Source organism: Ovis aries, chromosome 11 (genome assembly GCF_016772045.2).
Source record: "Ovis aries strain OAR_USU_Benz2616 breed Rambouillet chromosome 11, ARS-UI_Ramb_v3.0, whole genome shotgun sequence".
Taxonomy (NCBI): domain Eukaryota; kingdom Metazoa; phylum Chordata; class Mammalia; order Artiodactyla; family Bovidae; genus Ovis; species Ovis aries.
In genome coordinates, this window is record NC_056064.1 from 10,351,762 (window position 1) to 10,365,612 (window position 13,851).

The 13,851-nt window shown below is 41.4% G+C and overlaps 2 protein-coding genes across 8 annotated transcripts in view; one reads left to right on the top strand and one right to left on the bottom strand.

The window, feature by feature from the left end:
• Positions 1-847: 847 nt before the first annotated feature.
• PTRH2 (peptidyl-tRNA hydrolase 2) lies at positions 848-12,380 on the bottom strand. 4 transcript variants are annotated; one of them, XM_042255324.2, is made up of 4 exons: positions 12,291-12,380; positions 8,052-8,227; positions 4,937-5,127; positions 848-4,596 (listed from the first exon to the last, which is right to left on the bottom strand). In XM_042255324.2, the coding sequence occupies exon 4, from the start codon at positions 4,594-4,596 to the stop codon at positions 4,057-4,059; it is 540 nt and encodes a 179-aa protein (XP_042111258.1). In that variant the 5' UTR covers positions 4,937-5,127; positions 8,052-8,227; positions 12,291-12,380; the 3' UTR covers positions 848-4,056. The 4 variants fall into 4 exon arrangements, with proteins under 4 accessions (XP_042111258.1, XP_004012463.1, XP_004012461.1 ...); XM_004012414.6 differs by lacking the exon at positions 4,937-5,127; XM_004012412.6 differs by lacking the exons at positions 4,937-5,127; positions 8,052-8,227.
• A 200-nt stretch (positions 12,381-12,580) lies between these two features.
• The window catches only part of VMP1 (vacuole membrane protein 1), a 131,196-nt gene continuing 129,925 nt past the window's right edge, over positions 12,581-13,851 (top strand). For 2 of the 4 annotated variants that reach the window (XM_042255318.2, XM_042255323.2), the window contains exon 1: positions 12,581-12,674. The gene's annotated coding sequence lies outside the window, so the exon portion shown is untranslated. Of the gene's footprint in view, positions 12,868-13,851 lie in introns of all 4 variants that reach the window. The other 2 variants (XM_042255320.2, XM_042255319.2) reach the window with 2 other exon arrangements.

A 13,851-nucleotide genomic window follows, 5' to 3' on the forward strand; every position in this document is an offset into this window, starting at 1 on the left:
CTTAGAACTCCTGTCTTCTTCTCCCCACCACCTATATTCCTATAGGAAATTGAGGTATTAGTTGGAAAAATCCCTTTTCATTTTTTGGTTTGTCTTAGGGACCATCTTGCTGCTCAGGTCCTGGGCATACTGGTGTTTCTCCTGGGTCTCTGCTCTCTTTCTTCATGTTTATCAACATCAAGAGGGAGAATAGTAATGGTCCCAGGGGACTCCTTCTCACAATCAAGATTTGTTCTCCTAGACATACTTTGAATCACCAGAATGATTTTTCTCTTTTCCCTTCCCTAATAGAAGCAAGTTAAAACTCTTCAGTAAAGGTTTTCTTACAGCACAGTTAAGAATCTTTTTTAAAGAAACATAATTTTAACCTGGTGCTATGTCTGTGATACTGAGTTGCCACTTAAACCATCCATAATAACGGGCTATAGTAGAAAGAGAAACTGCAGCAGTGTATTACTTAGGCTTAAATTGAGAGTAAGCTGAACTTCCTGAGCTTGTTCCCTCACATGTATGTTAACACCATGAATACTTTGCAGGATTATTTGGAGACGTGTTTAAATCACAAAACAGGTAGCTCAATACTGGGCAGTAATGGGAAAGAGGTTAATAGGAAACTTTCAAGGTAAACATGTTTTCAGTGATCCTCCTCAGAATCCAAATGTAGACATTATACCGAAAAAAGGTGGTAATTGTTGGCAGTCATTTCAACACAGACATTGGTACGATAGCAAGAGGTTGGCCTCCATGTAAGGCTGCTTTAAATTTCTGTAAGTTGATTTAGTCGTGCAGATATCTCACTGTAGTGGTTCTCAAACTTAGGATCTGTCTATACTCAAAATCATGCAAGTTTTTTTTTGAAGATGTAAAGCTATTTTTATTCATAGATGACCTAATCTTGTATGAAGAAAATCCTAAGCATTGTTTTTATAAAAATAACTCTTTAAAAAGCTTGTTTAGCAAGGTCTCAAAATTACAAGAGCAAAAAAAACAATATGAAATTTTGCAAAACAAGAATCAAAGAGTATTAACTAGTGATAGATTTAACAAAAGGTAACTACAAAATCATGCTGAAAGAAACTGAAAATTAAATGGAGAGAGAAAATACATTCATGATTCAGAACTTCTAAGATGCCAATTTTCACCAAAAATACCTACAAAGTTGATGTAGTTACTGTCAGTATTAATAGAAGGCTCCCCCACCATAAATTCACATAAATACGAATGTTAAAAAACCTAGAATAACCAGCTTGATTTTGAAAAAGAATAGATTTTAAACTCCCTATTTAAAAGTTTACTATAAAGTAACCATATTCAAATTATTAACGATCCCAAAAAGCACTAGTTTATTGGGATTGTATCTATTCCTACTTTACTAATAGTTAAAACAACTTTTTAAAACTGTTAACCCATTTAAATGACAGTAATAAGCATTGCTTGTTAACGTAAGCAATAATAACATGAGCATATTTCCCCAAACAAAAGTCAAGCTAGAAGGAATGGCATTGTACTGTTTTTTACAAGTCTCTAAAGTTCGTCTGAGTAGAGACTCTTCTGTATTCAAAAACTTGGCTTCATACAGCAATTTCGTTAGGAAAGGAAGAGAGTATTTTTTGGCCACATCGCATGTGGGATGTTAGTGCCTTGACCAGGGATTGAACCTGTGTCTCCTGCACTGGAACATGGATTTAATACCCTTTCCAGACACTTGTGATTAGTTGAAATGTGGACTCTGAAACCATGAAAATGAATCGTGTAGTTTATATCTGCTGAAAATCTAGATCTGGATAACTAGATTCTGTCCGTTGTTGCAAGTAAAAATGACAAAAGCAGCTAGTTCAGCTCAGGACTCAGCCACACAAGTCTTTTTTTTTCCTTAAGATAACAGTTATACTTCAGTGTGCACCAGAAGTGTTTGATGTTACAAAGAATATTAAGACAAACAGTAAACGGTCAAATTTAATAATTTTTTTTACTGCTTCATCAAGGACATTAAACTTTTTAAAGTAAATGTAGGGCAGTGAAAACTATAATGACTCCTTGTACAGATAGGTGCCCCTGTCTTGATTTGTGAAAGGTGCCAGCAGTATCACCACCGTTTCTTTTTTATCATCACTGCAAATGTCAAAACAATGGGAAAGAGTATCAGGAAAATTGTTTTGACCCTTTGCAGGTGTCTTTAGAGAACCCAGGGTTCTCTGCTTTGCGAACCATGAAATAAAATTACGAACCTTACAAAATAAATAGCAAAGTACGGGTGAGCTAGAAAACATATGTTTCCATAGCTACCAGTGTGTGTATACTATTCATCCTAGTAGATATGCCATGATTGACCTCAATTACGTTGTCAGCCAGGGCAGATGGTCCTGTTGGGATGCACTGTCTGAACCTGGAACCATCATTCTCCGAGGCAAGCCTCAGAAATTACCTGAAGTGGAATCATACATTTAGGGCTGAGATCTCTTCAGCTCAGCTACATGCTGTTGCATCACTTTGGAAACCAGGATAAACATTCTGTTTAGAAACAGTCGCTACTGTGGCATCATTCACAGCTGCAGTTTCTTCTGTGCTGTCAGATACCAGCGTAAAAGAAGACTGCCCTCTAAGCCTGGCTGCGGTAGCCTTTAGTGTTCTGCCCAGACGCCACTGACGCCTTGCAGTTGTGCTACATTGCTGCTTATGTTGAAGTTAACAACTAACTAATGCTAATTGTTGACGTTAACCATGGTGAGTTGCAATCAAAATTTGGCCTGTTACCAAAATTCTCCCTGACATCGAAGTTCTTAGGAATATACTGAATTTAGAAATACTGTCAGAATCCCTCCAAAGAGAGCTTTCAAGACACATGGCTTTTTGCAAAAAAGGAGATAGATAGAGGAAGCTATGTGGCTCTTGGGAGCTGGGAACCATCATATTCTGGGCAGCTGGTAATTATTTGGATTATGTCATGCTGAATGTATAAAGATCAAAAGGGAGATAAGGTGCCCTTAAATAGCTGAATTGTCCAGTTCCTGAAGTTCTAGGTAAAGAAAGTACTGGGATGTTACAATGGTAAGTAGCAGTCACTTCACAGTTACCATCACTTCTATGTGGGCCCATAACCACCTTCAAGGTCCACACAGGTTGCTTCACAAGTTTCACTGCCTTCATTGTTAGGAAAGGGGTGAACTGAAGAGATGTAGAACCACTGCTGAGAAATTTTAGCCAGCGTGGCTGAGGGAATAAATGTGAAGCACGGCACAGGTGGGTTAGGTCAGTGCTGTAAAAACTCAACTGTGAGAAAAATCCACAAGGTTAGCTTTTAAACTCGTTGTGGGTGGCTATACCATTCTCTCTCGATAAAATATTCAAAAACAAAAGGAGAAAAGAAAAAAAAAGGAGAAACAAACTGCAGTTTACATCTAAATTGGGAATACCCTAGAACCCCTGATCATCCAAGGAGGACAGCAACATAGTCTTGGAAGAGCTGCTGCTAAGTCGCTTCAGTCATGTCTGACTCTGTGCGACCCCATAGTCGGCAGCCCACCAGGCTCCCCAGACCCTGGGATTCTCCAGGCAAGAACACGAGTGGGTTGCCATTTCCTTCTCCAGCGCATGAAAGTGAAAAGTGAAAGTGAAGTCGCTCAGTCCTGTCCGACTCTTGGAGACCCCATGGACTGCAGCCCACCAGGCTCCTCCATCCATGGGATTTTCCAGGCAAGGGTACTGGAGTGGGTGCCATTGCTTTCTCCAGAAGAGCTAGTAACACAACGGGGCCTAATCACGCATAGGAAATGCTGTTTCCCACCTCTAGTCCAATTTTATTGTGAACTGTGCCTCTCATCTTAAACATTTCTTGTTTCAGCACTCCTCACTTGAATCACCAGGACTATTAACCAAACTTTTTTTTTTTTTAGCCCAAGATAACTCTCTAACCAGGCCAAGTACATGACAGAAGAACACGTGAATGGAATTTCATCTCAAGAATCTTAGCTGGGGGAAGAAATCAGCTTTTATTGTTAGAATTTGACAGTTTCAAACACTTGTGGTGGTGGGAACCACCATCATACAAAATTCCACCTAGTAAAGTTTTAGGTGACCGGTGACCTTGTCAATTAGGTCTGCTGGTCCTGGTCCAATTCCTAAAACAGTTCGAGAGCCTGGTGCAATCTGAGTACGTCCTGCATCTTGGATTAAACTTACAGTCAGTCCCAGCACTTTTGCATGGGTCAACAATTCAACCAGAGTTTCTTCATCAGGGGCTTTGACCACCACTTTGGGCTGGCCACAGTATTCCCACTCTTTGAGTAACTCAGGGTTTCTCTTTTGAATTTGCTTATAGGCAGAAACAGCAGCATGAGAGCACTGGGCAGCCACCTTCCCTTTTCCCATCTTCAAGTCATTTCGAACCACAAGAATCATTTTGTACTCCCCACTCTCTCCGAGGATACTTGCTTCTGTTTCAGTGTCCGCATTTGTCTCCCTCGCTGAGCTCTTGGGGAGCATCCCAAAGCGCATTCGGAGGCCCCAGCCCAGGCACACGCCACAGGCAACTCCAGCAGCCAAGCTAAGCGCACCAGGATTAGTCAGATACTCCATAACCAGGGATCTGGAGATCATCTGAAAGGAAAAGAAAGCGGTCATTATCAAGGGAGGGAAAGTTATAGTTTATCAGATACAACGCCCTGACAGTATATAAGCAGCAGTACTTTTAATTCATCCAGAAAAAAGGCAAACTATGTTTTGGATCTTGGGCAGGTACTGTTTTTTTCTCCCCTGAGCACTAGAAAAAATTCAAGAATACAGGCAAAGCAGTTTAGGTCATTTTGAATCTCAATGTGAGGAGTACATCTCCCTCAGATACAGCTCTGCTCCCCAGTGTTTGCTAAGTCTTGTGGAGAAAGGAAATGTTGTTTTACCAAAACGCCTAAAGTAGCTAAAAGAACCAAGAGTAACTCACTCTTTTCTGAAATATAGTGCTTATTCACTTGTGTCTTCAATAACGCAGTAGTTCTCGATGTACCAACCCCTCAGGGAAGTTCCTGGTTGTCACAGCAACAGGCCTGGAGTGAGGTGGGCTGCTGACGCCTACTGACCCTCGCACGGAAAGCTGAAAGCCTCACATGTGAATACTGGTGCCCCTGGACATTACTGTAGGTGAAAACCCCAGTGTCAGCTTGCATATGAATGCAGAGTACTTTTTGCACAGTTGTAATATACACTGAATTTACCAGTAGTACAACCATCATAAAAAACAAAGGAAGATGATCCTTCACCTTTTATTACTTTAGAAATTCCTATTACCCCAGCAAAGCTGTTCATGGTGTCTGAATCATCAATAAAGCATTTACATAAGTCTACATTTGAGGCTGTTGGATTCAATATACTTCAATGTAGAGGTATAAACAGTAATCAGTTTCTTCCGGTGGAATACATGGCATCTAAGCATTTACAAAGTACATCATGTTTGCAGAACTTACAAGTGGTGCCCTTGGAATTCTACAGTGTGTAACCTGCGTGCACAGATAGACAGCAGTCCTGGAAATTCATACTTTATCATAAATTTTTTAAAAAATCCTCATTTAAGTTAAAATTAGGACATTAAAATTGAAATTATACTGTAGGCAAAGTGTGCGATGTTTTTGAATATTTTAAGGTGAATATTGCACAGGGATATTAAACTTTATTTGGTTGCTTTGGGTGTTAGTTGCGTCATGTGGGATCTAGGGTTGCTCCACATGGGCTTAGTTGCCCCACAGCATTTGGGGTCTTAGTTCCTCGACCAGGGGTCAAACTCACGTCCCCTGCACTGCAAGGTCGATTCTTAACCACTGGACCACCAGGGAAATCCTCATTTTTGAGACGTGATTCACATACTATAAAATTCACCTTTTTAAAGTGTACAATTCAGTGTTTTTAACGTATCTACAATATTGTGCAACCAGTGCCAGTATCTAATTTCAGAACACTTTCATTGCCCCCCCAAAGAAACCCCTGTAACCGCGAGCAGTCACTTCCCACTTCTCCTTCCCCTAGTCTCTGGTAACCACTTTATGGATTTACTTATTCTGGACACTCGTATAAATCAAACCACACAAAAGGTGGCCTTTGTTTCAGGGTTCTACCATCCAGCATAATATTTTCAAGGTTCATCCATGCTGTACCATGTATCAACACTTAATTCCTTTTTCGCATAGTTTTAATACACACTGAATTTACCAGTAGTACAACCATGATAAAAAAACGAAGATGATCTTTCATCCTTTATTACTTTAGAAATTCCTATTACCCCAGCAAAGCTGTTCATGGTGACTGAATCATCAATAAAGCATTGATGTGTTCATTGATGATGAATAATGTACCGTACGTACCAGCTGATTTTCTCCAGCAGTACTTAGCAGCCTGAGTTTAGGTAAAAACACAGAAGGGGTAACTCCATACTTCACAGAGAAAGAAGAAGCCCAAAGACTGAAACCACCTAATCACTGCCTCCAAACATGTAACGAAGTCTGCCGCACCCATATTCTTCCTTCACCTTCCCCCTTCTCTAACAGATGGCTGGATTTATCCAAGTTTGAGTTCTACTACGAGTAAGCACTGAGACACAGGGCATAAGGAAAGCTGGGGCGAGAGCAAGAATGTTTGAAATGACAGGCCATGAGAAAGGTAAGCACAGGAAGGTGACAGGATATCCACATGCTATTAAGAACAGGTATGCTGGAAGTGAGCTGGAAAGGCAGTTGGCTGAGGTTAGAGAGAGATGTCTGGGGTTTCGAGTTTGGAAATAGAACATGAAGATGATACAAAGTCCAGAGTGTAGCTAACGGAATAGGTATGTGCAGTACAGTCAAAAGGGTGTCATTAAGCGCATCTGCTTTCTTAATTCTTTTATTTTTATGCCTCCTTCATCCCACAGATATTAACTGGTCTTGCTCTAGAATCTAGGGGAATAAAGGAGAAACAGTCCCTTCATGCACAGAGCATACATTCTGGTAGTGGTTTAGAGATGACCCAATCCTAATTTTGAATTTCTTATGTTTTAAAAAAAATTTTGGCCACGCCATGTGGCATGCAGGAATCTTAGTTACCCAATCAAGGATCGAAGCTGTGCCCCCTGCAGTTGAAGCATGATGTCTTAACCACTGACTGCCAGGGAAGTCCCTCTTTCATTTTATTTTAGTAAGACTTCATGTTGTCATAACTCAAAGCTTCAGTGGTATTTTGAAGGTACTGTGTTATTTGATCCACATAACCATAAGAGGTCAGCATTCTTTCTATATATTGAAAATGAGGAAATGAAGGCAAACAGAAGTTAAAAACAGAAAAAACAACAAACACGAATGTCTGCTGGTTTCCTTTGTGCCAGACACATGCCTTGCTAGACAGGGAGTATAGTGATGAACAATACTGGCCACTGACAGTTCCTAGGTAAGCGGAGGAGAAGACAGTTACATGTCTGCAAACGTTATGGAAAGATGTTAGGGGAGTGTATAAAGTGCTTTAGCTCAGTTTAGGAGGTCAGGGAAGGCCACCTTGAGGGAATATTTAAAATGCAACAAAGCAATAAGAAGACAGAACGAGGAAAGATCATTTCAGGCAGAATGAACACCAAGCAGAAAAGCCAGAGGAGAGAAATAAGGTGTGCAAGTGACCTGAAAGTGGTCCAGACAGCCCAAAGATGGAAGGGGAGACCGGCAGAGACAAACGCGAGAAAGAAGGGCGGGCTGCAGATCGCAGAAGGCCTCGTAAGCCACGCTCAGCAGCTTGGAATTCTAGGGATGATAGACACTGCTGCAGGGAAATGATTTTTGTTTTCTAAAAGATCACCTGGGACTTCACTATAAAGAAGGAATTAGAAGCTGGCAAGAATAGATACAGGGGATTGATTAGGAGACTGCTATAATGTAATAATAGTAACAGTAACTAATAAATATTTTGCTACATATTAGGTATTGACACTCTCCACGAACTGTCTCCTTCAGTGTTCCCAACACTGAAGTCCTTTAAGTAAATATGTGATTATTACCCCCATTTTTCAGATGTGAAAATTGGCTCACAGAGAATATGTCACTCACCCAAGTTCAAAAAGCTAGTAAGTGGTAGCCTGACTCCAGAGCTTGTGTGTTTAACACTGCTCTACGTTGCCTTTCCCAGCAGTCTGGATGAGATGACAGTCACACAGGAGTGGTGACATGGGAAAGCAAAGAAGTGGCTGAAGCACACCTGTATAAGTCGGTGATTCACTGGAAGTCTGGTGATAAAAGAAAGGGAGAAGTTAGAACACCACCTAGATTTGAACAAATGGAGACTGGGAGTATACTCTTTACTGATGAAAAGAGCAGGTTTGAAAGTAAAAGACACTGAAAGGTTTCAAATATATTACATCAGATCTGACCAAAAGACATCCTGGTTGAGATGTCCAGAAAAAAGAAAAAGACATGTCACTTTAGAGGTCAGAAGATAAGCACAGGCTAGAAACCACATTGTTTAAAAGAACTTAACAAACTGACTGAAGGCTGATAAGCGGATAAGGTCCCTGGGTCAAGTATACAGAGGGAAGAAAGGAACCCTGAGGAAACAAGTATTCAGGGGTAAAAGGAGAGTGACAGAGAGCGTCACAAGTGGCCAGGTCTTCAGCACCTCGTTTCAGTCCTCTTTCACAACTGTGCCTAAAATGGTGACAGGGCTCTACTGCCATAGCACTTTATGGCTCTAGACGCCTTGGCAGACACACACACACAAGAATTAAAAAAAAATTCTTATCAGAACCCACATTATCTCTAATGCATCTATCATTTAGTTACTATACGATGCTTATAGGTCAGCAGAACTTCTTTATGATAATCTAACCGCCAGACTACAAATAGAACAAATATTCAATTATAGAAAAATACATATATACAAACTTCGATGTCAAAGAATTAGAAGGATTTTCTGCACCAATTACTAGGTTGCAAAATAACCAAATATTCCACATACCAGACTCAGGTACTATCTGGAGAAAGGCAGTACATATAGAGGAGCTACTGTGTGTTGAACAGCAAGCTAAAAACCCTTTACTTCCATTATTGTTGCTGTGAAAATAAGACAATACTACCAGCCTCTCTCTAAAGATGAGAAAAATAAAGATCAGAGAAGTTGCTTATCCACAGCCACAAAACTAGTAAGAGCAATATAAAATATACTAATCGAAAAGGTCATGATGGAAAGTTTCTCATTCTCTCACCTTTATTTAAAAACAGATCTACCAATAAGAGTCACCATAACTAGCAGAAAAAGTTCCAGAAAGAACCAATTTGTTTATTGCTTCTGTCCCTAATCTTATGAAGTCCCTAATTCCAAAATGCTGAGCTTAATGCTAACATCTCTGTTCTTTTAATCTATCAGCCTGATCAGATCATCATCAACCCTTGTAAAAGGTGTTTCAGGCTGTCCCCCTTTCTGTCTATCTATTATAAACATTTATCAATAAACCCAGTGCTTGAAACGAAGGTAAACATAACTATTTTCAGCCTCATCTCTGTTGTCCCAGGCATTGATGGCATCGCAAAAGGAACACATCCTCTAAGACCCTCCGCTTGGTGCCTTCCAGTGGCCATATTAAACCCCTCTCACCAGTGCTTGTGATCCTATTACGCTCCACCCGATGACCCTGTTCCACTGGCTACTGCCCTTTGGACTTTTCCAACCTAAAAATCCATCCTCTTGGACCCTTAAACCACTGCCTCACTTTTCCTCTTCCCTTCATCTTTAAACTTCTTCAGTTACCTGCCCGCCTTTCCCATTCGACTGAAACTGCTAAAGAATCAAGACACTATCTAGCTGCCGCTTTATAGGCCTCAGTTGAGGCCTAAACTTGAAAACTTTTTGCACCACTCACTGATAACTTTTCTTTAAACCCTCCTCCCTTGAATTCTTTAACACAACGTTCACCCTAATATCATCCTACCTTTCTGACACCTTTTCCTCATTATCTATAGTCTCTTTCTGTTTGCCACTGATGTAAGTATTAGCCAAGCTTACACATTTCGCCCTCTTTTCAGTCTCTACCTATGTTGTCCTATATTGCAACTATTAGCCAAATGCAGGTATTTAAACTTAATTAAAACTAAATAAAAATTCAGTTTTTAAGTTACGTATGGCCACATTTCAAATGCTCAATAGCTCAACAACTTGGAAGTGGCTAGGGAGCTTCCCTGAGGGTCCCGTGGACCACAAGCATGTAGACCTCAGACCAGCTGCAGACTCTCACTTAACCTCACCGCCCACCCATCAGAAGAATGTCCATGAGCTGGTCATGCCCTCTTTGAACAGTTACTATAAAACTTATCTTCCCCAAGTGGGGACACATGGTTTTGAGGGCCTGCTGTGGCCCCCTCTGCCCGGCAAAGCAATAAAGCTATTCTTTTCTACTTAAAGAGTCCACCTTTCAATGTAGGGGACACGGGTTTGACCCCTGGTCAGGGAACGAAGATCCCACATACAGCTAAATAATTTCTTTAAGTGGCTAAGCTCCACTCTGAATTAGCGAGATACTGAACATTTCCATGACTGCAGAAAGTTCTATTTGACAGGGCTTGTTTATATATCCTCTTTCCATTCAATCAATATTTTCTGAGAGCCTATTGTGCACAGTTTTGGACCCTGGAGACAGAGCTCTGAACAAAACAAAATCCTACCCTTCATGGAGCTCCCATTCTAGTAGGAGGAGATACAATATATAAATAGTTTGTAAAATGAACAATCTCACTTACTCCTGAAACAATAGATGCTGAGGATTCCTACAGCCTCTCTTGGCCTCCACACTTGAACTTTCAGTTTCTGTTAGATTTTACCACTTAGATGTCTATGAAGTGGTCTAGACTATGTCCTATATTGAACTCAATATTTTTCTTTCCCTCTCAAACTTCCTGTAATCTTTCCATATTCTTCATTTCGTCCTAGTACATCTGCCATTATAATTAACTGTACTTATAAAGCACAAATCTGATTTGTAATTTCTCTGTAATCTGTATTTTCTCTGCTCAAAAATCACTGGATAAGCATCTAAGGAATAAGGAAACCCAGTCCTCCTAAAACTGAGTCCCCTTATCAAGTTTATGATTAATCTCTCTATCCAAAACTTTATTCTCTCTTTTGTCCACTGTGACCTCAATCCTGCGTAAAAATTGCTGTTGTAAATACACTGTCAATACAGTAAAATTGTAGATATCACGTACAACTCAGGTTGTTTCTCCCGGGCAAGATGAGTTAACAGACCCTCATGCCATGGACCACCTGGCCAGAGAAGAATTATAAACCAGAGACACCCTGACTCCTGAAACTATAATTATGAAAAAAATCACAGAGTTCAATAGAAACCAACAAAACATTGTAAAGCAATTATCCTCCAATTAAAAAAAAAGTCACAGAAATGTTATGAAATGATTCGTTCCAGCCTCTTTGTTCTTCACCTTAAAAACAAAACAAAACAAAACAAAACGCTAACTGAACACCCAACTGGAGTGGATTTGAGGCTTGTCTCCCAGTCCCTTGCTTACAGCCCTGCAATAAACGCTGTGCTTTTCTTCACCACAACCCAGTGTCAACAGACTGGTTTTCGTTACGTGTTGCACAAGTGGACTCAGGTTGGTGGGGTGACAATAAAATATAAATCCCTCAGCAGAAATTCAAAGAATACACAATTTGGTTTCAACCTACTTTATCCTTCTAACCTAAACTCCTGCTACATAATCTACTATTCAGTCACACCAAATTACCAGGTGTTTTCAAGCAGCAATCTCTGCCTGAAATAATTCTCTCCACTTAAAACACAAAAACGTCGTGGAGCAATTACACAGAACCACTGTAGCGCATACTAGCGACATTTAGTACAGTGCCTGGAGTAAAATGATCAAGGATTACAGACTTCTTTATGTTCGTGTGACACAGCGGGGCAACTTTTCCATCATATTCTTACAAGTCTTTTCTTTCTTCGTAGCACTGGACAACTTGCTACGCTGCGGGTGTTCAATACTCAGCCGAGTGTGAGGCCTGCTCGGTATTTTCTCACGCTCAGAGCAGGGCATCGATGCTGCCCGACCGGAGCCCTTGACTGGGAACTAAAATTTTGGGTCCTTCCCCTCCCCAGCAGCTAGGTTCTTTCTTTCAAAAGACGACTGGCCAAACCGGAAGAGTAGCTCCAGGGGCCACTTGGGTGGAAGATAGTTTAGAAAGGAGATGGGGGGGTGATTTTTTATAGAATGAAATAGTAATAAACACTCCAACTGGAGAGTCAAGAAGAACATCCCTCTTCCTGGGAGAGGCCTACCTACCTAGCGCAACTCTCCTCCGCCTCACTGGCGCCTTCGCGTTCTCCAGTTCTGGGTACCGAACACGCCGCTCTCACGCGAGTTACCTCTTCCGGGGTATCTCGACAACAAGTTCCGGATCAAGAACGGCGACGAGAACAGTCATTCTTCCTCTGGCCCCGCCCACAGGTCCCTAACCCAGACCCGAACTGAAATCCCGCGACGACCCGCGGAGGTGGCCCAAAAGAGAGGGGAACGTTTTTCTTTTGTAGGCGGTCTCCCGCGGGGGGAAACGGACCGGAAGTGACGCGAGCGAGTTCCGGTTGGCCGGAGCCCAGCGGCGGGTGTGAGAGTCGGTCGGGAGTCGCTTCCAGGATCCCGAGATCCGAGAAACCGGAGTCAGAGCGGGTAGGTAAGCGAGCGCGGGGAACTGGGGACGGACGCCTGAGGCATCCTCAGAGCTTGACTTCTTCTGCGCCCAGACGGTGCAGATCTAGGGCACCGTGATTCGACTGCCAGCCGTGTTGTAGAGCGCTGCTGACTCTGTCTCAGTCTGACAATATCCAAATTATTTGGGACACCTCCTGGTGGTTGGCCGCTGGTAAGCTGAACCCATGCACTGAACTCCCGACCATTCCCCTCATCATGGTGGGCTTGGAAGCCGTCCTGAGCTTCTGTAGAGTACCCAGCCCCTCTTCGTCTCTAGGAGTCTAGAACCTTAGAGTAAATGAAGATCTCCCTTGCTGATGACCAAGCTGTTTCTCAGGATTTGTCAGTGGGGTTCTCGTTCTCCCAACCACTAGCCCCTGCTTCTGTCATCTATCCATTTCTAAACAAAATTCAGACGTGTGAGTGCCTTCTAAAGCGTTGGTGGCCAAGGGAATGGGGCCTCCCTCCGTAGATCTCTAGCAGAGGACCTTCAAGTTATTTCCTACTTCCACGAGGAATAGCATTCTCTGCCTTTTCCAAATCCCTGACCGCTTGTATTTCTTTACAGTGGGGATATTTGCAATAAAACATGAAGGTTAGCTACATCTCTAATAAACTTCCAGGAAGCCATATGTGACCCTATGTCACATTGCTGGAGAGTTATTTGTGACTTCCAGCAAGTTTTGCACTGTTATTTTTCGTTATTCTGAAAATTCATGCCAAAAAAATCTCATAATATGTAGGCTGTGGAACTGATACCTGTCTTGACAACATAGCTCCTTTTCCTAACTTTAATGTCTTTCATCTCTCCTTTAGAGCTTGTCAAAAATTTTGTAGATAGATTGCACTGATCCTTTGGAGGAGTTTGTACAAGTATTTCTAATGTTGTAGAGAATTTAATGTTCTGACTGCTTACTACCTATTGTGTTGTCATCAGCCCTGATTTTAGTTGTGTATTCTTAGCATAAATGATAATAGTAAGAAACAGTTATTTACTAGGCAACATTCTATGCATTATGGATTATGTTTTTATTGACCTTTGGAAGAGGTGGTGGGTCCCAGACATAAATAAGGCAAATTTATATAAGTGTGAAATTACTGTACAGTAGAGATTTTTATATCATACTTCTTTGCCCATATTATTTCAAAACTTTGG

Excerpts from the sequence above, each read along its gene's own strand:
- PTRH2 (XM_060395146.1), bottom strand. The coding sequence starts at position 4,620 with ATGACCGCTTTCTTTTCCTTTCAGATGATCTCCAGATCCCTGGTTATG.